Source organism: Ranitomeya variabilis, chromosome 2 (genome assembly GCF_051348905.1).
Source record: "Ranitomeya variabilis isolate aRanVar5 chromosome 2, aRanVar5.hap1, whole genome shotgun sequence".
Lineage (NCBI taxonomy): Eukaryota > Metazoa > Chordata > Amphibia > Anura > Dendrobatidae > Ranitomeya > Ranitomeya variabilis.
In genome coordinates, this window is record NC_135233.1 from 182,906,088 (window position 1) to 182,930,682 (window position 24,595).

Below are 24,595 nucleotides of genomic sequence, written 5' to 3' on the forward strand. Positions count from 1 at the left end.
TTAGATTGTTGGCCTAGCTGGTCTCCTATGCTCCCTGTCCACTTTCCCCTTCCTTGGGCGAAATTACAGGATTATGCTTCTAATCCTTGTCGGACCGTAGGTCCTGGACGTCACAGAAGTTCCCAAAGGCCTAACCGCTGACCACTCCAATTGCCCAGATCACACCAGCCATGAAGACAGACTTGTCACCCTTTTAATCTTCTCTGTTCACTGTCCTATTCACAATTGAAAACCTTCTAGAACAATTCCTCTCACTCTGCTCTAGCTCCTCCCACTAACTGGAAATTGCCTCAGGATGGCACTCTCCTGCCACTACACTGGCTCCGCCCCCTTTCTCAACTGTCACTACTCTGACTGAAAACATACCTGGTTTCATTAGGTAGGCATGTACAGGCATGCAGGGCCCAAACCAGCTGCCTGCATACCCCCTTACACAATCACCCAGAACAGATGACACAAATAGGAGATTCCACAGACCCAGCCAGATAGAACGACTGTGCTGTCATTCACAATACTCACACCTCTGCCTCAGATTAGGCAGTTGAGCTGTCTCTCACAATCCTGACAATTCAGCAAGCATCCATAGGACAACCGTGAGTGGTGGAATCATGACAGCAGTGTTGTGAAATTTGAGTCACATAAACAAAGTTGTTTACTAATTACTTGTTATGGATTACATTTTTTTAACAATAATGACTGAAGGTCTAAGCATTTACTAAGCCATACATTATTATTCAGAATAAGCTGAATACCTACAGTAATTAGTGATGAGCGAATATACTCGTTACTCAGGTTTCCCAGAGAATGCTCGGGTGGTCTCCGAGTATTTTGTAGTGCTTGGAGATTTAGTTTTCATCGCCGCAGCTGCATGATTTGTGGCTGCTAGACAGGCTGAATACATGAGGGGATTCCCTAACAAACAGGCATTCCTCACATGTATTCAGCCTGGCTAGCAGCCGTAAATCATGCAGTTGAGGCGAAGAAAACTAAATGTCCGAGCACTGCAAAATACTCAGAGACCACCCGAGCAGGCTCTGGGAAACCCGAGCAACGAGTATGCTCGCTCATCACTATACCTAATATAAAAAAAACCTGAATATTCATTCTTTTTCCTCAAATACATACCGCAAACTGCACATGCTAATTGTATTTTCTTCCTCAGAGTTGTAGTTTATGAAGGAAAGCAGATCTTGGCAGACTCTGGGCTACTCTTTGACAAAACATATGCTGGTGGACGGTTGGGACTCTTTGTTTTCTCCCAAGAGTTGGTATATTTCTCTGATCTCAAGTATGAATGTAAAGGTGAGTGTTGTTCTTTTCAACATAAATTTAACTGGTATATTTTTGAAGGAATTCTATTGCATATTTTTCAGAAATACAATAGCGTTAATGGTACAATCAGATCAGAAAGCTAAACTGATACTAGAAGAACATTAAAGCGGATGTCAGTAATGGACAATGCTTTATTAGTTGCCCTAGCATGGTGCATAAATATGCCATGCGCTGCTCCTACACTCTTAGCCCAGTGTCCCTCACTGATCTCATGATATAAGCAATGTCACTAACTGCTGCGGCCAATCAGTGGCCGCTGATCGGCTGCAGCCTTCACGATTATTAGAAGAGCAGAGTTTCTTCCTCATAGTTGTAATTGTGAGGGGCTCAGCCGATACAGAAGGCATTTTTTTTATTTATTCAGCACACTGGGCCAAATAATTAATAACTGGTCAACGCAATTTTTCTGGCAAAAGGTTTTAAAACATATTTTAAGTCAATTTTGGCTGCTGATTACGAATATGAACTCCGTTTTTGGCTATCACATCAGGATTTCGAGGTATTTTAAATTTTTGATGAAAATTACTCCTAATGTTTTATGATAAAAACACATGATTTTCGGTACATTTTGTATATTTTTAATCAAGGAATAACAAAGATTGCAAAATCTATGTACAGCAAATCAAATATACTTACAGAATTAAACTACAAAATATAAAAACATATATATGGCACACAGATGAATGACAAATGGAAGTTATTTGAACTTTCTTTTCTTGGCTGATCTGTGATGTACAGCTTCTGGGTTGTCTTTCAAGCTCCAGCAATAGTCAGCCATCATATGTGAGTCCCACCAGCCTTGATACTGTTCTTACATTGTTTTAATGTCTTGATGAAAACGCTCCCCTTGTTCCTCGCTCACATCCCCAAGGTTCTCTGGAAAAAGTCTAAATGGCTGTGTAAATTGTGAATCTTGATACTCATTCTACATCCAAGATTCGCAGATCGCAGACTCATTAGTAGCTCTTCCACAATCTCTTCATAGTTGTCTGCTTTCTTATTCCCTAGAAAATTTTGCACCACATTACAAAATGCATTCCAAGCTCTTTCTTCTGTCTCATTCATTGATGTGATAAAATTTGGGTCTCTCATAAGTGTTCTTACTTGAGGTCCATCAAATATTCCAGCCTTTTTCTTCTCTCCACTAAGACCAGGAAAAGTTGAACATATATAGTTAAAGCATTCTCCACTGTGATTGAGAGCTTTGACGAACTGCTTCATCAATCTAAGTTTTATGTGTAAGGGAGGAAAGACAATGTCCTTCCAATCCACTAGAGGATCATGGATGACATTCTTATCGCCAGATGCCAAACTCTGTCGCTGAGGCGATTCACTTTTCACCCAATGCTCTGCTGTAGCTCTACTGTCCCAGTAGCACAGAAAACAAGCACAGAAGTCCACCTCATCGCAGGAAAAGATCTGCACGGGCCTCCAGGCTTTCGCAAAATACCGGTGGAGCCCCGCCACCCCACAGACCACCGCCACCACTGCCCCCATCCCACAGAGCACCGCCGCCCAGCAGGCCACTGCCGCCCCACAAGCGTCCGCCGCCCCAGAGCTCCGCTGCCTCACAGAGCACTGCCGCCCCACAGAACACCTGTTGCAAAATGCTGGTGGAGCCTGGCCACACCACAGAGCAGCACCACCTCACCAGCCTGGACCACCGAACAACCCCTGTGACCACTCCTCCATCTGTGCCGAACCCCCCCCCCACGGTAAGCTGAATTCAGACTGTAAGACAGACCCCCATTTTACACATTTTTTTTCCTTATTTTCCTTTACTTTCCTTTTTCTTTGAAAATTTGGGATGTGTCTTATGGTCCGAAAAATATGGTAGATGTTTTAATCTGTTTATATAGTAAATATCATAAATAAACATATAAAGCTGGACTATTAAGAAAGGAAATATAGCAGGTTTTTGTCTCATCTTTTCTTTAGGAGTGCACTGCCCTGTGCCCTCCGACTTTCTGATTTGCAGTGTGCTCCTGAAGATTCACAGTTCAGGCCAGTGGCATGGACGAGCAGCTGCTCCCAAACAGAGCTCTCCCTGATGCTTTCTCTACAGCTTTAACCCCTTAACGACCGCCGATACGCCTTTTAACGGTGGCAGTTAAGGGTACTTAAACCACAGCGCCGTTAATTAATGGCACTGTGGAAAAAGTGAATAGCGCCCCCCAGAGTCGGATTTTCTCTGGGGTCTCGGTTGCCGGGGGTAGCCGAGACCCCAGAGAACATGATTCGGCGGCTTTTTACCAACCCCCGGGTTGCGATCGCCGATTATGAACCGTTTACCGGCGGTCACAAAAAAAACGCAATTTCCCATTTAATTTCTCTGTCCTCCGATGTGATCGCAGATCAGAGGACAGAGAAATGGGGTCCCCGATCGCCCCCTGATACTCACCTGTCTCCCCCGGTGTTCCTCGTGGCTCCCGATGGCCACCGCCATCTTGTTCCGGCCAAAAAATGGTGGGCACATGCGCAGTGCGCCCGCCGGCCGGCACCCAGAAGATCTTTGGAGTCTCGGCTGCCGGGGGTAGCCGAGACCCCAAAGAACATGATCGGGGTCGGTTTTTACTGACCCCTGTTTTGCGATCGCCGGTAATTAACTGTTTACCAGCGGCCGCAAAAAACCCCAAAACGATGTGTGATTCTCTGTCCTCTGATGTGATCGCATATCAGAGGACAGAGAAATAGGGGGATTCGGGGACCCTATCATACTTACCGGTGTCCCTGGGTCCTCCTGTGTCCCCTCCTGCCCGTCGGCTTCTTCATCCGGTAAGAAAATGATCTGCCGGCCGGCAGCTAGAGGAGTTGGGGCTAAATTTAGGGTTAGGGTTAGGGTTGGGGCTAAATTTAGGTTTAGGGCTAGGGTTAGGCTTCTTTCACACTTGCGTCAGTACAGGGCCATCACAATGCGTTGGCCTGACGTACCGATGCATATTGTGAAAATTGTGCACAACGTGGGCAGCGGATGCAGTTTTTCAATGCATCCGCTGCCCAGTCTATGTCCTGGGGGGAATGGGTGGAGTTACGGCCGCGCATGCACGGTCAGAAATGGCGGATGTGACGTACAAAAAAAGTTACATTGAACGTTTTTTTGTGACGACAGTCCGCCAAAACACAACGGATCTGGACGCGACGTGTGGCCATCCGTCATGATCCATCGGCAATACAAGTCTTTGGGCAAAAAAATGCATCCTGTGGGCACATTTGCAGGATCTGTTTTTTGTCCAAAATGACAGATTACGACGGACGCCACACGACGCAAGTGTGAAAGTAGCCTTAGGGCTAGGGTTGGGGCTAGGGTTAGGGTTGGGGCTAAAGTTAGGGTTAGGGTTGGGGCTAAAGTTAGGGCTAGGGTTAGGGTTGGGGCTAAATTTAGGGCTAGGGTTAGGGTTGGGGCTAAATTTAGGGCTAGGGTTAGGGCTAGGGTTAGGGTTGGGGCTAAACTTAGGGATAGGGCTAGTTTTAGGGTTGGTATTAGGGTTAGGGTTGGCATTAGGGTTACGTTTGGGATTAGGGTTAGGGGTGTATTGGGATTAGGGTTGGGTTTGAGGTTAGGGTTGAGATTAGGATTAGGGGTGTGTTGGATTTAGGGTTTTGATTAGGGTTATGGTTAGGGTTGAGATTAGGGTTGTTTTGGGGTTAGGGTTGTGATTATCGTTAGGGTTGTGATTAGGATTATGGATCGGGTTGGGATTAGGGTTAGGGGTATGTTGGGGTTAGGGTTGGAGTTAGAATTGGGGGGTTTCCACTGTTTAGGTACATCAGGGAGTCTCCAAACACGAAAGCGCTCAAAAAGTCAAACGGTGCTCCTTCCTTTCTGAGCTCTGCCGTGCGCCCAAACAGTGGTTTACCCCCACATATGGGGCATCAGCGAACTCAGGATAAATTGGACAACAACTTTTGGGGTCCAATTTCTCTTGTTACCCTTGAGAAAATAAAAATTTGGGGGCTAAAAGTCTTTTTTTGTGGAAAAAACAAAATATTTTTTATTTTCACGGCTCTGCATTATAAACTTCTGTGAAGCACTTGGGCATTCAAAATTCTCACCACATATCTAAATAAGTTCCTTGGGGGTCTAGTTTCCAAAATGGGGTCACTTGTGGGGGGTTTCTACTGTTTAGGTACATCAGGGGCTCTGCAAACGCAACTAACGCGCGCAGACCATTCTATCAAAGTCTGCATTCCAAAACGGTGCTCCTTCCCTTCTGAGCTCTGCCATGTGCCCAAACAGTGGTCCCCCCCACATATGGGGTATTAGCCTACTCAGCATAAATTGTACAATAAATTTTGGGGTCCAATTTCTCCTGTTACCCTTGTGAAAGTAAAAATTTGGGGGTGAAAAAATCATTTTGGGGGGAAAAATATGATTTATTTATTTTCATGGCTCTACATTATAAACTTCTGTGAAGCAGTTGGGGGTAGTGTTGAGCATTCCGATGCTGCAAGTATCGGGTATCGGCCGATACTTGCTGTATCGGAATTCCGATACCGGGATTCCGATACTCTTGTGGTATCGGGTATCGGGTATCGGAACAACATTAATGTTAAAATGTGTAAAATAGAGAATTAAAATAAAAAATATCGCTATACTCACCTGTCCGACGCAGCCGGGACCTCAGCGCAGGAACCGGCAGCGTTGTTTGTTTAAAATTCCCGCTTTTACATGGTTACGCGAAGTCCCGGCTTGTGATTGGTCAGGGCGGCCATGTTGCCGGGCCGCGGACCAATCACAGCAAGCCGTGACGAAAATACGTCACGGCTTGCTGTGATTGGTCCGCGTCCCGGCAACATGGCCGCCATTAACCAATCACAAGCCGTGACGTCACGGGAGGCTGGAAACGCGCTCATTTTAAAAAGGGCGCGTGTCCAGCCTCCCGTGACGTCACGGCTTGTGATTGGTTGCGTCGCGGTCAACCAATCACAAGCCGGGAGGCTGGACACGCGCCCATTTCAAAATGAGCGCGTCCAGCCTCCCGGCTTGTGATTGGTTGATCGCGGCGCAACCAATCACAAGCCGTGACGTCACGGGAGGCTGGACACGCGCCCATTTTAAAATGAGCGCGTGTCCAGCCTCCCGTGACGTCCCGGCTTGTGATTGGTCAGGGCGGCCATATCGCTATACTCACCTGTCCGACGCAGCCGGGACCTCAGCGCAGGAACCGGCAGCGTTGTTTGTTTAAAATTCCCGCTTTTACATGGTTACGCGAAGTCCCGGCTTGTGATTGGTCAGGGCGGCCATGTTGCCGGGCCGCGGACCAATCACAGCAAGCCGTGACGAAAATACGTCACGGCTTGCTGTGATTGGTCCGCGTCCCGGCAACATGGCCGCCATTAACCAATCACAAGCCGTGACGTCACGGGAGGCTGGAAACGCGCTCATTTTAAAAAGGGCGCGTGTCCAGCCTCCCGTGACGTCACGGCTTGTGATTGGTTGCGTCGCGGTCAACCAATCACAAGCCGGGAGGCTGGACACGCGCCCATTTCAAAATGAGCGCGTCCAGCCTCCCGGCTTGTGATTGGTTGATCGCGGCGCAACCAATCACAAGCCGTGACGTCACGGGAGGCTGGACACGCGCCCATTTTAAAATGAGCGCGTGTCCAGCCTCCCGTGACGTCCCGGCTTGTGATTGGTCAGGGCGGCCATATTGCCGGGACGCGGACCAATCACAGCAAGCCGTGACGTAATTTCGTCACGGCTTGCTGTGATTGGTCCGCGTCCCGGCAACATGGCCGACCTGACCAATCACAAGCCGGGAATTCACGTAACCAAGTAATAGCGCGATTTTTAAACAAACAACGCTGCCGGTTCCCTCGCTGAAGTCCCGGCTGCGTCGGACAGGTGAGTATAGCAATATTTTTTATTTTAATTCTTTCTTTTACACATTTATATGGTTCCCAGGGCCTGAAGGAGAGTTTCCTCTCCTTCAGACCCTGGGAACCATCAGGAATACCATCCGATACTTGAGTCCCATTGACTTGTATTGGTATCGGGTATCGGTATCGGATTGGATCCGATACTTTGCCGGTATCGGCCGATACTTTCCGATACCGATACTTTCAAGTATCGGACGGTATCGCTCAACACTAGTTGGGGGTTCATAGTGCTCACCACACATCTACATAGGCTCTTTGGGGGGTTTAGTTTCCAAAATGGGGTCACTTGTGGAGGGTTTCTACTGTTTAGGTACATCAGGAGCTCTGCAAATGCAACATGGCGCCCGCAGACCATCCCATCAAAGTCTGCATTCCAAGCGGCGCTCCTTCCCTTCCGTGCCCAGATGGGTGCCCAAATAGTGCCCCCCCACATATGGGGTATCATCATACTCAGGACAAACTGGTCAACAGATTTTGGGGTCCAATGTCTCCTGATACCCTTGAGAAAATAAAAAATTGCAGGCTAAAATATCATTTTTGAGGAAAAAAAAAAGATTTTTTATTTTCACGGCTCTACTTAATAAATTTCTGCGAAGCACTTGTGGTTGTAAAGTGCTCACCACACATCTAGATAAGTTCCTTAAGGGGTCTAGTTTCCAAAATGGTGTCACTTGTGGGGGGTTTCTACTGTTTAGGCACATCAGGGGCTCTCCAAACGCGACATGGCGTCCGATCTCAATTCCAGCCAATTCTACATTGAAAAAGTAAGGCTACTTTCACACTAGTGTTTTTCGGCGGAAGTCGCAATGCGTCGTTTAGGAGAAAAAACGCATCCTGCAAAGTTGTCTGCAGGATGCATTTTTTCCCCATAGACTTACATTACCGGCGCATTGTGACGCAGTGCCACACGTCGCAACCGTCGTGCGATGGTTGCGTCGTGTTTTGGCGCATCGCCGCCACAAAAAAAGTTACATGTAACTTTTTTTGTGCGTCGGGACCGCCATCTTCGACCGCGCATGCGCAGCCGAAATTCCGCCCCCTCCTCCCCGGACCTTACAATGAAGCAGCGGAAGTGTCTTAAGACGCTCTCTGGCAATGAGTCTCTCTGTCTCAATTTGCTGCCTTGATTTGCTTTTTACAGAATTTATTTAATTTTCTGTATTTATTTAATGCCTCATCACTACCTACTTCCTTTAATTCTCTAAATGCTTTCTTTTTGTCACTTATTGCTCCCCTTACAGCTCTATTTAGCCATATTTTTTTCCTTCTATTTCTAGTATGTTTATTCCCATACGGTATATACTGTGCACAGGTCTAGTGTTTAGCGATACCGTCCGATACTTGAAAGTATCGGTATCGGAAAGTATCGGCCGATACCGGCAAAGTATCGGATCTGATCCGATACCCGATACCAATACAAGTCAATGGTACTCAAGTATCGGAAGGTATCCCTGATGGTTCCCAGGGTCTGAAGGAGAGGAAACTCTCCTTCAGGCCCTGGGATCCATATTAATGTGTAAAATAAAGAATTAAAATAAAAAATATTGATATACTCACCTCTCCAACGCAGCCTGGACCTTACCGCTGTGAACCGGCAGCCTTCTTTGCTTAAAATGAGCGCGTTCAGCACCTTCCATGACGTCACGGCTTCTGATTGGTCGCGTGCCGCTCATGTGACCGCCACGCGACCAATCAGAAGCCGTGACGTCATCCCTCAGGTCCTAAATTCCTAGAAGGGAATTTAGGACCTGAGGGATGACGTCGCGGCTTGTGATTGGTCGCGTGGTGGTCACATGAGCGGCACGCGACCAATCAGAAGCCGTGACGTCATGGAAGGTGCTGAACGCGCTCATTTTAAACAAAGAAGGCTGCCGGTTACCAGCGGTGATGTCCAGGGGCCTCCGGACAGGTGAGTATATCAATATTTTTTATTTTAATTCTTTATTTTACACATTCATATAGATCCCAGGGCCTGAAGGAGAGTTTCCTCTCCTTCAGACCCTGGGAACCATACAATGGAAACTTCCGATTCCGATTCCCGATACCACAAAAGTATCGGATCTCGGTATCGGAATTCCGATACCGCAAGTATTGGCCGATACCTGATACTTGTGGTATCGGAATGCTCAACACTACACAGGTCCTATCCAGGATGCTAATAAACGTCTCCCATTTTCTTTGTGTATTTTTATGTCTCAGGATATCGTCCCAGTTAATTGCACTAAGATCATCTCTCATCCGTTGGAAATTTGCCCTCCTGATCTTTAGTGTCCTTGTCACTCCTCTACTACACATATTATTAAAGGATACACGAAAATTATTATTTTGTGATCAATATTCCCCAAGTGACCCCCAACCCTTATATTTGATATGCGGTCTGGCCTGTTGGTTAATATTAGGTCTAGCAGTGCCCCCCTTCTTGTTGGGTCCTGAACCAGTTGTGAAAGGTAATTGTCTCTCATAGTTGTCAAAAACCGATTACCTTTGCTGGAACTGCAGGTTTCTGTTCCCCAATCTATTTCAGGGTAGTTGAAGTCCCCCATAATAATGACTTCTCCTTGAGTCGCAGCTTCATCTATTTGCTTTACGAGGATATTCTCCATTGCTTCCATTATTTATGGAGATTTATAACAAACCCGTATCAGTAATTTATTATTTTTTCCCCCTCCCCTTAACTCCACCCACAGGGACTCTACATTTTCTGTTGTGAATTTGGATTCTGGGCTCCCCCGGTGGCCGCTTGTGGAATTGGACTTGTCATCCTCTTTCCTGTTTCACCTGGTTCCATCAGTAGTGGGTGTCGCTATTTAAGCTCATTTCTCTGGTGGTTTCTTGCCGGTCAACAATGTTATCTGATGCCTCTCAGTGCTTGTTCCTGCTTCTAGACAACTACTAGATAAGTTGGACTTTTGTCCAGGTTTTGTTTTGCCTATTTGTTCCAGTTCACAGCTGAAGTTTTGTTACTGTGTCTGGAAAGCTCTCGTTGATCAGGGATTGCTACTCTGGCGTTATGAGTTAATGCCAGAGTTTAAGGTAATCTCTGGATGGTGTTTTGTTAGTGTTTTTCTGCTGACCATGAAAGTATACTATCTGTCTTCTGCTATCTAGTAAGCGGACCTCAAATTTGCTAAGACTATTTTCCTGCTGCGTTTGTTGTTTCATCTGAACTCACCGTCATTATATGTGGGGGGCTACTGTCTTCTTTGGAATATTTCTCTAGAGGTGAGCCAGGTCTTATATTTCCCTCTGCTAGCTATTTAGGTCTTAGGCCAGAGCTGGGCATCTAGCTATAAATAGGAAATGCTACCTGGCTATTTCTAGTTGCGCGGCAGGCTTAGTTCATGGTCAGTATAGTTCCATCTTCCGAGAGCTTGTCCCTCTATAGGCTTGCTATGATCTCTGCTTGCAGAGATCATGACAGTTTGACCGGCCGGTGAAGTGTTAAAGACCCAGGTTGAGAAAGGAGAGTTATAAGAAGTCTGCTGGAATTTTTTTTTTTTTTTTTTTTTTTTTTTTTTCCTCCAGTCTGCCTTGCTGCAGTCTTTTTTCTCTCTCTCCTCCTAATCTCTGTATGGCTCTGTGTGCACCTGACAATAATGGATCTCCAGAGTGTAACTGCGGGTTTGAATAATCTCATCACGAAAGTACAAAATTTACAAGATTTTGTGGTACATGCTCCGGTATCTGAGCCGAGAATTCCTTTGCCGGAGTTCTTCACAGGGAATAGAGCTAGCTTCCAGAATTTCCGAAATAATTGTAAGCTTTATTTGTCCCTGAAGTCTCGTTCAGCTGGAGACCCTGCTCAGCAGGTTAGGATTGTGATTTCCTTGCTCAGGGGTGACCCTCAAGATTGGGCCTTCTCATTGCCAGCAGGGGATCCTGCGTTACGCGATGTGGATGCGTTTTTTCTGGCCTTGGGCTTGCTTTATGAGGAACCTCATTTGGAACTTCAGGCAGAAAAAACTTTGATGGCACTATCTCAGGGGCAAGACGAAGCTGAAGTTTTCTGCCAAAAATTCCGTAAATGGTCTGTGCTTACTCAGTGGAATGAGTGCGCCTTGGCGGCAACTTTCAGAGAAGGTCTCTCTGATGCCGTTAAGGATGTTATGGTGGGGTTCCCTGTGCCTGCAGGTCTGAATGAGTCCATGACAATGGCTATTCAGATTGATAGGCGTCTGCGGGAGCGCAAACCGGTGCACCATCTGGCGGTGTCTATGGAAAAGACGCCAGAAAGTATGCAGTGTGATAGAATTCTGTCCAGGAGCGAGCGACAGAATTTTAGACGGAAGAATGGATTGTGTTTCTATTGTGGGGATTCTACTCATGTTATATCAGCATGCTCTAGGCGTACAAAGAAGCTTGATAAGTCTGTTTCCATTGGCACCATTCAGTCTAAGTTTATTTTGTCTGTAACCCTGATTTGCTCTTTGTCATCCATTGCCACGGACGCCTATGTTGACTCTGGCGCCGCTCTGAGTCTTATGGATTGGTCCTTTGCCAATCGTTGTGGTTTTGATTTAGAGCCTTTGGAGACTCTTATTCCTCTGAAGGGGATTGACTCCACCCCATTGGCTAATAATAAACCACAATACTGGACACAAGTAACCATGCGTATCAATCCGGATCACCAGGAGATTATTCGTTTCCTGGTGCTGTATAATTTACATGACGATTTGGTACTGGGATTGCCATGGTTGCAGTCTCACAACCCAGTCTTGGACTGGAGAGCAATGTCTGTGTTGAGCTGGGGATGTAAGGGTATTCATGGGGACTTACCTTTGGTTTCTATTTCGTCGTCCATTCCCTCTGAAGTCCCTGAGTTCCTCTCTGATTATCAAGACGTCTTTGACGAACCCAAGCTTGGGTCGTTACCTCCGCACCGTGAGTGCGATTGTGCCATAGATTTGATACCGGGTTGTAAATATCCAAAGGGTCGTTTGTTTAATCTGTCTGTGCCGGAACATGCTGCTATGCGGGAATATATAAAGGAGTCTTTGGAAAAGGGACATATTCGTCCATCTTCTTCTCCCTTGGGAGCTGGGTTTTTCTTTGTCTCAAAAAAAGACGGCTCTTTGAGACCATGTATTGATTATCGGCTTCTGAATAAGATCACTGTTAAGTATCAATACCCATTGCCATTGCTTACTGATTTGTTTGCTCGTATAGAGGGTGCTAAATGGTTCTCTAAAATTGATCTTCGTGGGGCGTATAATTTGGTGCGGATCAGGCAGGGGGATGAGTGGAAGACCGCATTTAATACGCCCGAGGGCCACTTTGAGTATTTGGTCATGCCTTTTGGTCTTTCTAATGCCCCTTCAGTTTTCCAGTCTTTTATGCATGATATTTTCCGCGATTTTCTGGATAAATTTATGATAATATATCTGGATGATATTCTGATTTTTTCTGATGACTGGGACTCTCATGTCCAGCAGGTCAGGAGAGTTTTTCAGGTTCTGCGGTCTAATTCTTTATGTGTGAAGGGGTCTAAGTGCGTTTTTGGGGTCCAGAAGATTTCCTTTTTGGGGTATATTTTTTCTCCCTCTTCCATTGAGATGGATCCCGTCAAGGTGCAAGCTATTTGTGACTGGACTCAGCCCTCCTCTCTTAAGGGTCTTCAGAGATTTTTGGGCTTTGCCAACTTTTACCGCCGATTTATTGCTGGTTTTTCGGATGTCGTTAAACCACTGACTGATTTGACCAGACAAGGCGCTGATGTTGCTAATTGGTCCCCTCATGCTGTAGAGGCCTTTCAGGAGCTTAAGCGCCGTTTTGCCTCTGCCCCTGTGTTGCGTCAGCCTGATGTGAATCTGCCTTTTCAGGTTGAGGTTGACGCTTCGGAGATCGGAGCTGGGGCAGTGTTGTCGCAGAAAGGTTCCGACTGCTCCGTCATTAGGCCTTGTGCCTTCTTTTCTCGCAAATTTTCGCCCGCAGAGCGGAATTATGATGTTGGGAATCGGGAGCTTTTGGCCATGAAGTGGGCGTTTGAGGAGTGGCGCCATTGGCTCGAGGGGGCTAGGCATCAGGTGGTGGTATTGACTGACCACAAAAATTTGATTTATCTTGAGACTGCCAGACGCCTGAATCCTAGACAGGCGCGCTGGTCTTTATTTTTTTTCTCGCTTTAATTTTGTGGTGTCATACCTACCGGGTTCTAAGAATGTTAAGGCAGATGCCCTTTCTAGGAGTTTTGACCCGGACTCTCCTGGTAATTCTGAACCCACAGGTATCCTTAGGGAGGGAGTAATTTTGTCGGCCGTTTCTCCTGATCTGCGGCGGTCCTTGCAAGAGTTTCAGGCGGATAGACCGGATCGTTGTCCGCCTGATAGACTGTTTGTTCCGGATGATTGGACCAGCAGAGTCATCTCTGAGGTACATTCTTCTGCATTGGCAGGTCATCCCGGAATTTTTGGTACCAGGGATTTGGTGGCAAGATCCTTCTGGTGGCCTTCCCTGTCACGAGATGTGCGAGTCTTTGTGCAGTCATGTGACGTTTGTGCTCGGGCCAAGTCTTGTAGTTCTCGGGCTAGCGGACTGCTGTTGCCCTTGCCTATTCCTAAGAGGCCTTGGACACACATCTCGATGGATTTTATTTCAGATCTGCCTGTTTCCCAGAAGATGTCTGTCATCTGGGTGGTCTGTGACCGTTTCTCTAAAATGGTCCATTTGGTTCCTCTGCCCAAGTTGCCTTCTTCTTCTGAGTTGGTTCCTCTGTTTTTTCAGAATGTTGTCCGATTGCACGGTATTCCTGAGAATATTGTTTCTGACAGAGGTACCCAATTTGTGTCTAGATTTTGGCGGGCATTCTGTGCTAGGATGGGCATAGATTTGTCTTTTTCATCTGCTTTTCACCCTCAGACTAATGGCCAGACCGAGCGGACTAATCAGACCCTGGAGACATATCTGAGGTGTTTTGTCTCTGCTGACCAGGATGATTGGGTTGCTTTTTTGCCATTGGCAGAGTTCGCCCTCAATAATCGGGCCAGCTCTTCCACCTTGGTGTCCCCGTTTTTCTGTAATTCGGGGTTTCACCCTCGATTTTCCTCCGGTCAGGTGGAATCCTCGGATTGTCCTGGAGTGGATGCGGTGGTGGAGAGATTGCATCACATCTGGGGGCAGGTTATGGACAATTTGAAGTTGTCCCAGGAGAAGACTCAGCGTTTTGCCAACCGTCATCGTCGTGTTGGTTCTCGGCTTTGTGTTGGAGATTTGGTGTGGTTGTCTTCTCGTTTTGTCCCTATGAGGGTCTCTTCTCCTAAGTTTAAACCTCGGTTCATCGGCCCTTATAGAATATTGGAGATTCTTAATCCTGTTTCTTTCCGTTTGGACCTCCCTGCGTCCTTTTCCATTCATAACGTTTTTCATCGGTCGTTATTGCGCAGGTATGAGGTACCTGTTGTACCTTCAGTTGAGCCTCCTGCTCCGGTGTTGGTTGAGGGTGAGTTGGAGTACGTTGTGGAGAAAATTTTGGACTCTCGTGTTTCCAGACGGAGACTCCAGTATCTGGTCAACTGGAAGGGTTACGGCCAGGAGGATAATTCTTGGGTCAATGCATCTGATGTTCATGCTTCTGATCTTGTTCGTGCCTTCCATAGGGCTCATCCTGGTCGCCCTGGTGGATCTGGTGAGGGTTCGGTGCCCCCTCCTTGAGGGGGGGGTACTGTTGTGAATTTGGATTCTGGGCTCCCCCGGTGGCCGCTTGTGGAATTGGACTTGTCATCCTCTTTCCTGTTTCACCTGGTTCCATCAGTAGTGGGTGTCGCTATTTAAGCTCATTTCTCTGGTGGTTTCTTGCCGGTCAACAATGTTATCTGATGCCTCTCAGTGCTTGTTCCTGCTTCTAGACAACTACTAGATAAGTTGGACTTTTGTCCAGGTTTTGTTTTGCCTATTTGTTCCAGTTCACAGCTGAAGTTTTGTTACTGTGTCTGGAAAGCTCTCGTTGATCAGGGATTGCTACTCTGGCGTTATGAGTTAATGCCAGAGTTTAAGGTAATCTCTGGATGGTGTTTTGTTAGTGTTTTTCTGCTGACCATGAAAGTATACTATCTGTCTTCTGCTATCTAGTAAGCGGACCTCAAATTTGCTAAGACTATTTTCCTGCTGCGTTTGTTGTTTCATCTGAACTCACCGTCATTATATGTGGGGGGCTACTGTCTTCTTTGGAATATTTCTCTAGAGGTGAGCCAGGTCTTATATTTCCCTCTGCTAGCTATTTAGGTCTTAGGCCAGAGCTGGGCATCTAACTATAAATAGGAAATGCTACCTGGCTATTTCTAGTTGCGCGGCAGGCTTAGTTCATGGTCAGTATAGTTCCATCTTCCGAGAGCTTGTCCCTCTATAGGCTTGCTATGATCTCTGCTTGCAGAGATCATGACAATTTTCATTAAATTCACCTATATTATCACGCCGGATGGGTTTTAAGGACGATTTTACATACAGACACACCCCTCCCCCTCGCTTATCTGTATGGTCATTTCTGAAAAGGCTATAGCCCTGCAAGTTAACAGCCCAGTCATGGCTCTCATCCAGCCATGTTTCAGATATCCCCACCATGTCATAATTATGCTCCAACAACATTAATTCTAATTCGTCCATTTTGTTGGCGAGGCTTCTGGCATTAGTATACATTCACTTGATGTTCCTCTCTGTACCTCTATTCTTTCTTAAATTATTAACTGTTCTAACCCCACCCCCCATGCCACCGCCACCCCCAACTTCCTTATTTGTGCCCAGGTCTCTATCTGCACTATCTTCCCCTCCTATAAATTTAATACCCTCTCCCCAATCCCTAGTTTAAACACTCCTCCAACCTTCTAGCCATTTTCTCCCCCAGCACAGCTGCACCTTCCCCATTGAGGTGCAGCCCGTCCCTAGCGTAGAGCCTGTAGCCCACTGAGAAGTCAACCCAGTTCTGCAGGAACCCAAACCCCTCCTTCCTACACCAATTCTTGAGCCACTTATTAACCTCCCTAATCTCCCGTTGCCTCACTGCCTGTACCACGTGCCACGCCAGAATTTCGGAAAATACCACGTTGGAGGTCCTTGCTTTCAGCTTGCAGCCTAATTCCCTGAAATCATCTTTAAGGACCTTCCACCTACCTCTAACTTTGTCATTTGTGCCAATGTGCACCATGACCGCTGGGTCCTCACGAGCCCCTCCCAGTAATCTGTTCACCCGACCAGCGATGTGTCGGACTCGAGCGCCAGGTAGGCAGCACACCGTCCGACGATCCCTGTCTTTGTGACAGATTGCCCTATCTGTTCCCCTAATAATTGAGTCCCCCACTACCAGCACCTGTCTGGCCTGTACTGCTCTCCTATTTCCCTCCTTACTGTAGCAGTCACTCCTCCGGCTTTCAGAGGACATGCCTGGCTGCAGCAGTGCTACCCCTGTACTGGCACCCCCTCATCTGCCAACTTAGCAAACTTATTGGGGTGTGCCAGATCAGGACTTGCCTCCCTGGCACTCTTCCCTCTACCCCGCTTTCTGAATGTCACCCAGCTAGCTACTTCACTGTCTTGCAGCTCCATCCTACCATCCCCCACCCTCATCTATCCCATTGAGCGTCTGCTCAGTGAGCAGAAGACTCCTCTCCATATTGTCTATGGATCTCAGTGTTGCCAGCTGCACATTTAGATCCAGAATCTGGGCTTCCAAATGCTCAACGTGCTCACATCTCGCACAGCAGTATGCACCCTCGACCGGCTGATCAAGGACTGCATACATGTGGCAAGATGTGCACTGGATGGCATTAACAATAGTGGAGCACATTTCCTAATGGGGATTGCACCAGACAGAAACGTTAAATACAAATAAATTCAAAGTATTAATAAAATACAGACAGTAATTCAGCAATTCCTCCCTTGCAAACTCCCTGATTCCAAAGTCACTGAATCACAAGTCACACTTACCGCCGTTCACACTTACGCTCAGGTCACACTCAGCTCGCTCACACTCGCTAAGCTGAAGATTTAAAGATTTATTTTTTCTCCCTCAGCAACAATCCACCTTGCTGTTCAATGCTCTACCAAAGGACTTGAGTCCCAAACAGCTGCCCCTTATAACCCCTTAATTATGAACCCCCACCCTAAGTTAATCCCTTGTGAATATAGCTACTCTCAATTCAGCAACTCACACCAATTCACACAGGTATTTGTTAAAGGCTTTCCAAATACCTCTTCACTGAATCACAAGTCACACTTACGCTCAGGTCACACTCAGCTCGTTCACACTCGCTAAGTGAAGATTTAAAGATTTTTTTTTCCTCCCTCAGCAACAATCCACCTTGCTGTTCAATGCTCTACCAAAAAGGACTTGAGTCCCAAACAGCTGCCCCTTATAACCCCTTAATTATGAGCCCCCACCCTAAGTTAACCCCTTGTGAATATAGCTACTCCCAATTCAGCAACTCACACCAATTCACACAGGTATTTGTTAAAGGCTTTCCAAATACCTCTTCACTGAATCACAAGTCACACTTACCGCCGTTCACACTTACGCTCAGGTCACACTCAGCTCGCTCACACTCGCTAAGCTGAAGATTTAAAGATTTTTTTTTTTCTCCCTCAGCAACAATCCACCTTGCTGTTCAATGCTCTACCAAAAATAATCCCAAAATATTATTTAACTACATAAATAGTAAGAAACTAAAAAATGAAAGTGTTGGCCCCCTTAAAAATAGTCTGGGGGAAATGGTGGATGAGGATGAGGAAAAAGCCAATATGCTAAATGACTTTTTTTCATCAGTATTTACACAAGAAAATCCCATGGCAGACAATATGATCAGTGATAACAAAAATTCCCCATTAAGTGTCACCTGCTTAACCCAGCAGGAAGTACGGCGGCGTCTAAAAATCACTAAAATTTACAGATCTCCGGGCCCGGATGGGATACACCCCCGAGTACTGCAGGAATTAAGTACAGTCATTGATAGACCATTATTTTTAATCTTTAAAGAGTCTATAATAACAGGGTCTGTACCACAGGACTGGCGTATAGCAAATGTGGTGCCAATATTCAAAAAGGGGACAAAAACTGAACTGAATAACCTCATGACCCAGTATCAGCACGGGTTTACTAGGGACCGTTCATGTCAGACTAATTTGATCAGCTTCTATGAAGAGGTAAGTTCCGGACTGGACAAAGGGAACCCAGTAGATGTAGTGTATATGGACTTTTCAAAAGCTTTTGATACGGTGCCACACAAAAGGTTGATATATAAAATGAGAATGATGGGGATAGGGGAAAATATGTGTAAGTGGGTTAAGAGCTGGCTCAGGGATAGGAAACAAAGGGTGGTTATTAATGGAGCACACTCGGACTGGGTCATGGCTAGCAGTGGGGTACCACAGGGGTCAGTATTGGGCCCTCTTTTTTTAACATATTTATTAATGACCTTGTAGGGGGCATTCAGAGTAGAATTTAAATATTTGCAGATGACACTAAACTCTGCAGGGTAATCAATACAGGGGAGGACAATTTTATATTACAGGATGATTTATGTAAACTAGAAGCTTGGGCTGATAAATGGCAAATGAGCTTTAATGGGGATAAATGTAAGGTCATGCACTTGGGTAGAAGTAATAAGATGTATAACTATGTGCTTAATTCTAAAACTCTGGGCAAAACCGTCAATGAAAAAGACCTGGGTGTATGGGTGGATGACAAACTCATATTCAGAGGCCAGTGTCAGGCAGCTGCTACAAAGGCAAATAAAATAATGGGATGTATTAAAAGAGGCATAGATGCTCATGAGGAGAACATAATTTTACCTCTATACAAGTCACTAGTTCGACCACACTTAGAATACTGTGCACAGTTCTGGTCTCCGGTGTATAAGAAAGACATAGCTGAACTAGAGCGGGTGCAGAGAAGAGCGACCAAGGTTATTAGAGGACTGGGGGGTCTGCAATACCAAGATAGGTTATTACACTCGGGGCTGTTTAGTTTGGAAAAACGAAGACTAAGGGGTGATCTTATTTTAATGTATAAATATATGAGGGGACAGTACAAAGACCTTTCTGATGATCTTTTTAATCATAGACCTGAGACAGGGACAAGGGGGCATCCTCTACGTCTGGAGGAAAGAAGGTTTAAGCATAATAACAGATGCGGATTCTTTACTGTAAGAGCAGTGAGACTATGGAACTCTCTGCCGTATGATGTTGTAATGAGTGATTCATTACTTAAATTTAAGAGGCGACTGGATGCCTTTCTTGAAAAGTATAATGTTACAGGGTATATACACTAGATTCCTTGATAGGGCGTTGATCCAGGGAACTAGTCTGACTGCCGTATGTGGAGTCGGGAAGGAATTTTTTTCCCCAATGTGGAGCTTACTCTTTGCCACATGGGTTTTTTTTGCCTTCCTCTGGATCAACATGTTAGGGCATGTTAGGTTAGGCTGTGGGTTGAATTAGATGGACTTAAAGTCTTCCTTCAACCTTAATAACTATGTATACTCTAAGACTGCTTCCGCTGCCAACATCGGGCATTTTCTTCACAGTATGCGTCGGTACATCGGGCCGATGCAGCGCGACAGCCCCGTACCGACGGTAGTGTGAAAGCAGCCTAAAACGGCACTCCTTCTCTTCCAGTCTCTGCCGTGCGCCCACACAGTGGTTTACCCCCACATATGGGGTATCGACGTACTCAGGAGAAATTGCACAACAACTTTTGTGGTCTAATTTCTCCTGTTACCCTTGTGAAAATAAAAATTTGGGGGCAAAAAGATCATTTTTGTAGAAAAAGTGCGATTTTTTTATTTTCACGGCTCTACGTTATAAACTTCTGTGAAGCACCTGGGGGTTTAAAGTGCTCACCACACATCTAGATAAGTTCCTTAAAAGGTCTAGTTTCCAAAATGGTGTCACTTGTGGGGGGTTTCCACTGTTTAGGCACATCAGGGGCTCTCTAAACGCTACATGGCGTCCGATCTCAATTCCAGCCAATTCCACATTGAAAAAGTAAAACGGCAATCCTTCTCTTCCAAGCTCTGTGGTGCGCCCAAACAGTGGTTTACCCCCACATATGGGGTATCAACGTACTCAGGAGAAATTGCACAACAACTTTTGTGGTCTAATTACCCTTGTGAAAATAAGAATTTGTGGGCGAAAAGATCATTTTTGTGTAAACAAATGCGATTTTTTATTTTCACGGCTCTATGTTATAAACTTCTGTGAAGCACTTGGGGGTTCAAAGTGCTCACCATACATCTAGATAAGTTCCTTAAGGGGTCTAGTTTCCAAAATGGTGTCACTTGTGGGGGGTTTCCACTGTTTAGGCACATCAGGGGCTCTCCAAACGCGACATGGCGTCCGATCTCAATTCCAGCCACTTCTACATTGAAAAAAGTAAAACGGCACTCCTTCTCTTCCAAGCTCTGTGGTGCGCCCAAACAGTGGTTTACCCCCACATATGGGGTATCGACGTACTCAGGAGAAATTGCACAACAACTTTTGTGGTCTAATTTCTCCTTTTACCCTTGTGAAAATAAAAATTTGGGGGCAAAAATATCATTTTTGTAGAAAAAATGTGATTTTTTATTTTCACGGCTCTACGTTATAAACTTCCATGAAGCACCTGGGGGTTTAAAGTGCTCACCACCCATCTAGATAAGTTCCTTCAGGGTATGTGCACACGTCAGGATTTCTTGCAGAAATTTCCTGAAGAAAACCGAAAATTTTCTGCAAGAAATCCGCATTTTTTTTTTGCGTTTTTTCCCCTTTTTTTTCGCGTTTTTTTTTTAGCATTTTGCAAGCGAAATTAACTTGCAGAATGCTAAAGTTTTCCATGCGATCTGTAGCATCGCTTGAAAAAATGACTGACAGGTTGGTCACACTTGTCAAACATAGTGTTTGACAAGTGTGACCAACTTTTTACTATAGATGTAGCCTATGCAGCATCAATAGTAAAAGATAGAATGTTTAAAAGTAATAAAAAAAATAAAAAAAATACTTATACTCACCTGCAGACAGCCGATCTCCTCAGCGTCGTCCGTTCCTATAGATGATGTGTGTGTGCAGGACCTTCGATGACATCGTGGTCACGTGAGCGGTCACATGACCGATCTCGCGACCAATCACAAGACCGCGACGTCATCGCAGGTCCTTCACCACACACCAGCTATAGGAACTGAAGCGGCAGCATGCACCTGAGAGGCGGGAACACTCCGGGGCCATCGAAGGTGAGTATATCACTATTTTTTATTTTAATTCTTTTTTTTTTTTTACCAATTATATGGTGCCCAGTCCGTGGAGGAGAGTCTCCTCTCCTCCACCCTGGGTACCAACCGCACATAATCTGCTTACTTCCCGCATGGTGTGCACAGCCCCGTGCGGGAAGTAAGCAGATCAATGCATTCCTAGGTGTGCGGAACCCCGCAATTCCACAAATTTAATGAACATGTTGCTTTTTTTTCCGCGATGCGATTTTTTCACGGAAAAAAATGCAACATTTGCACAAAAAATGCGGAATACCCTGAAAATAATGGGAGGCATATGTTATATGAGGCATATGTTTTTTCGCGGGTTTTTTTCGCGTTTTTATCACATTTTTATAGCGAAAAAACGCGAAAAAAATTCGAAAAATACTGAACGTGTGCACATGGCCTAATGGGTCTAGTTTCCAAAATGGTGTCACTTGTGGGGGGTTTCCACTGTTTAGGCATATCAGGGGCTCTCCAAACGCGACATGGCGTCTGATCTCAATTCCAGCCAATTCTACATTGAAAAAGTAAAACGGCACTCCTTCTCTTCCAAGCTCTGCGGTGCGCCAAAACAGTGGTTTACCCCCACATATGGGGTATCGGCGTATTCAGGAGAAATTGCGCAACAAAATTTATGGTTAAATTTCTGTTTTTACACTTGTGAAAATAAAAAAAATGGTTCTGAATTAAAATGTTTGCAAAAAAAATTAAATTTTTTCAGTTCCTGTGAAGCACGTAAAGGGTTAATAAACTTCTTGTACGTGGTTTTGATCACCTTGAGGGGTGCAGTTTTTAGAATGGTGTCACACTTGGTTATTTTCTATCATATAGACCCCTCAAAATTACTTCAAATGTGATGTGGTCCCTAAAAAAGAATGGTGTTGTAAAAATGAGAAATTGCTGGTCAACTTTTAACCCTTATAACTCCCTAAAAAAAAAAATTTGTTTACAAAATTGTGCTGATGTAAAGTAGACATGTGGGTAATGTTATTTATTAACTATTTTTTGTGACATATCTCTCTGATTTAAGGGCATAAAAATACAAAGGTTGAAAATTGCAAAATGTTAAAAATTTTCGCCATATTTCCGTTTTTTTCATAAATAATCGCAAGTAATATTGAAGAACAGTCTCAGAATCAGCAGGAGCCGTTGAAGCGTTCCAGAGTTATAACCTCATAAAGTGACTGTGGTCAGAATTGTAAAAATTGGCTCAGTCATTAAGTACCAAATTGGCTCTGTCACTAAGGGTTTAAAGAAGCTCTGAGGGAATGGGGGCTTGCACCAGCAGCCTGATCAGCTTCATAACAGAGCAAGGGGGCACTACTTAGGTAAATGACCACTCTGAGGCTGTAGTGAGGCCAGTAACCTAGACAAAAATCAGTAGATTATAAAATTAAAAATCAATCCGTTCCTAAGAATGGAAACAAGGAGAATAAAAAGTGTATTGCAAAGTTCCTTTTTCTTACAAGCACTTTGCAATTTTAACAATTGAAGAACCTTAGACTACTCCTTTAATCCATTGGAATCTTTTTGGAAGACAAGTTAAAAAAATGTAAAGCTATTACTAAATCATAAATTACCAAACTTAAGCTTTTATATAAAAAAAAATGAAAACAGACAATTACATACATAGAATGAGAGATTGTCACAGTTCCACCCCTCAGTGTGTCTGGGATGCAGTTTCTGACTGTTCAGCTATCCAATCTGAGATGGGGATGCATCAGCTGTTTCCAGGTGTTCATTATTCTAGGTGATTGCCATGCTTCTTAACTGAGTTGTCTCCCAGAACCCTGCCAGACGTACATTCTGCTTGTGAGGTTTGTGTTTTCCTGTGCCTTGAGTTCTATATGCTTGATCTGTTGCCCAACCTTGGACTTAGTTCTGACCATTCCCCTGTTTAACCTCTTCAGCTCTGATCCGTTATCCTCCCGGTACTCTGACCTCGGAACGTTACCTGACTATGCTTTTGTCTCTTCCTTCTGTTTATGACGTACCATCCTGGCTTCTGACCTTGGACACCTTGACCCCTCTGACTCACGGCTTGGCCGTGAGAAGTGACTAAACACACAGAGATTTCATTATTTGGTTACCAGTAAATGTCTTTACATTACATAACATCATATAACAATAAAAAATATAAAAATTACATTATAAACTCTTGCTACAAAAGTAAAGTTCTTAGAGTCTGTATTTTCTGATTACATGGTTAAAACCATCAAATCTTACAACTATCTAGGAAAGGAATTTGAGAGTTTTCAATTAACAAAGATAAAAAGTCAGCTAAAGTATAAGAAAGAAGCATGGTATGACAACAGATTTAACTTATGAAGATGGTCAGGATCTCACTAGAATGCCGAGGTGGAAATCAAGCCCAATGTTCTGTATATGCATTTGCAATAATAATTCCATATGTTTATTCAAAGCATTATGTCATCTTTCTGAGTTCATCCAAGAAGTAAGCTATCTCATAAAGTAACTATACAAAGTCTCTGTGGAATTTAGACACATACCAGCTGTTTCGATTTTCTGTAGTAATTTCACATATGATGAATGGAAAGCTGGGAATTTAATGATCCCTAAAATCTGTGTTAAAAGGATTGTCCAGGTCTGGCACCAAAGTCTGCAGTCACTACATGTTAGAGCATGCAGTGTGCATGCGGTCACGAATACGTATTCTTGGTGCAAGTACATTCTTACATGATCATATGTAGGTGCTTTGCATACTTGCGTTCACATGTAAACTAGATTCTGTCATGTCGGACGCTGTTCACACTAGGGCGTCCAACAGACAGCGGTAATTCCTCATTCGTCCACTATATGCTCAGTAGCGCCGGCTAGATTGATCCAGATTGTCCGGGGTTAATCTGGCTGGTACTCGGGTTGGAGGCTTAGTCACGCCCATTGCCTTTAAATAGTTTTGCTGGGCTTTGGGCGTCGTTGATTATAGCTTGTGTCTTGTGCCTGGTGATCTCGGTCTGGAGTGGTGGTCTAGGAGAGGAAATATCGTATCTGGTGGTGTATTATCCTTCGTTATATTTCTCCTTCCTATATTTGTATTGTTTTGCCCTGTGCACATTATAATGTTTTTCTGTGTGTCTGCGGCGTGGTGCATTTTTAGTTTTGCCTGTCTGTGCTTTCTGTAGGGGTTGGTGTGAGGTCTTATCACTGGGTGGCGG

General features: G+C 45.0%; 1 protein-coding gene across 1 annotated transcript in view; it reads left to right on the forward strand.

Annotated features, from left to right (window-relative positions):
- Nucleotides 1-24,595, forward strand: part of THBS2 (thrombospondin 2) — a 471,688-nt gene that overhangs the window by 418,984 nt on the left and 28,109 nt on the right. The window contains exon 21 of the mRNA XM_077283271.1: nt 1,163-1,302. Coding sequence (XP_077139386.1) covers nt 1,163-1,302 — 140 coding nt within the window. The remainder of the gene's footprint in view (nt 1-1,162; nt 1,303-24,595) is intronic.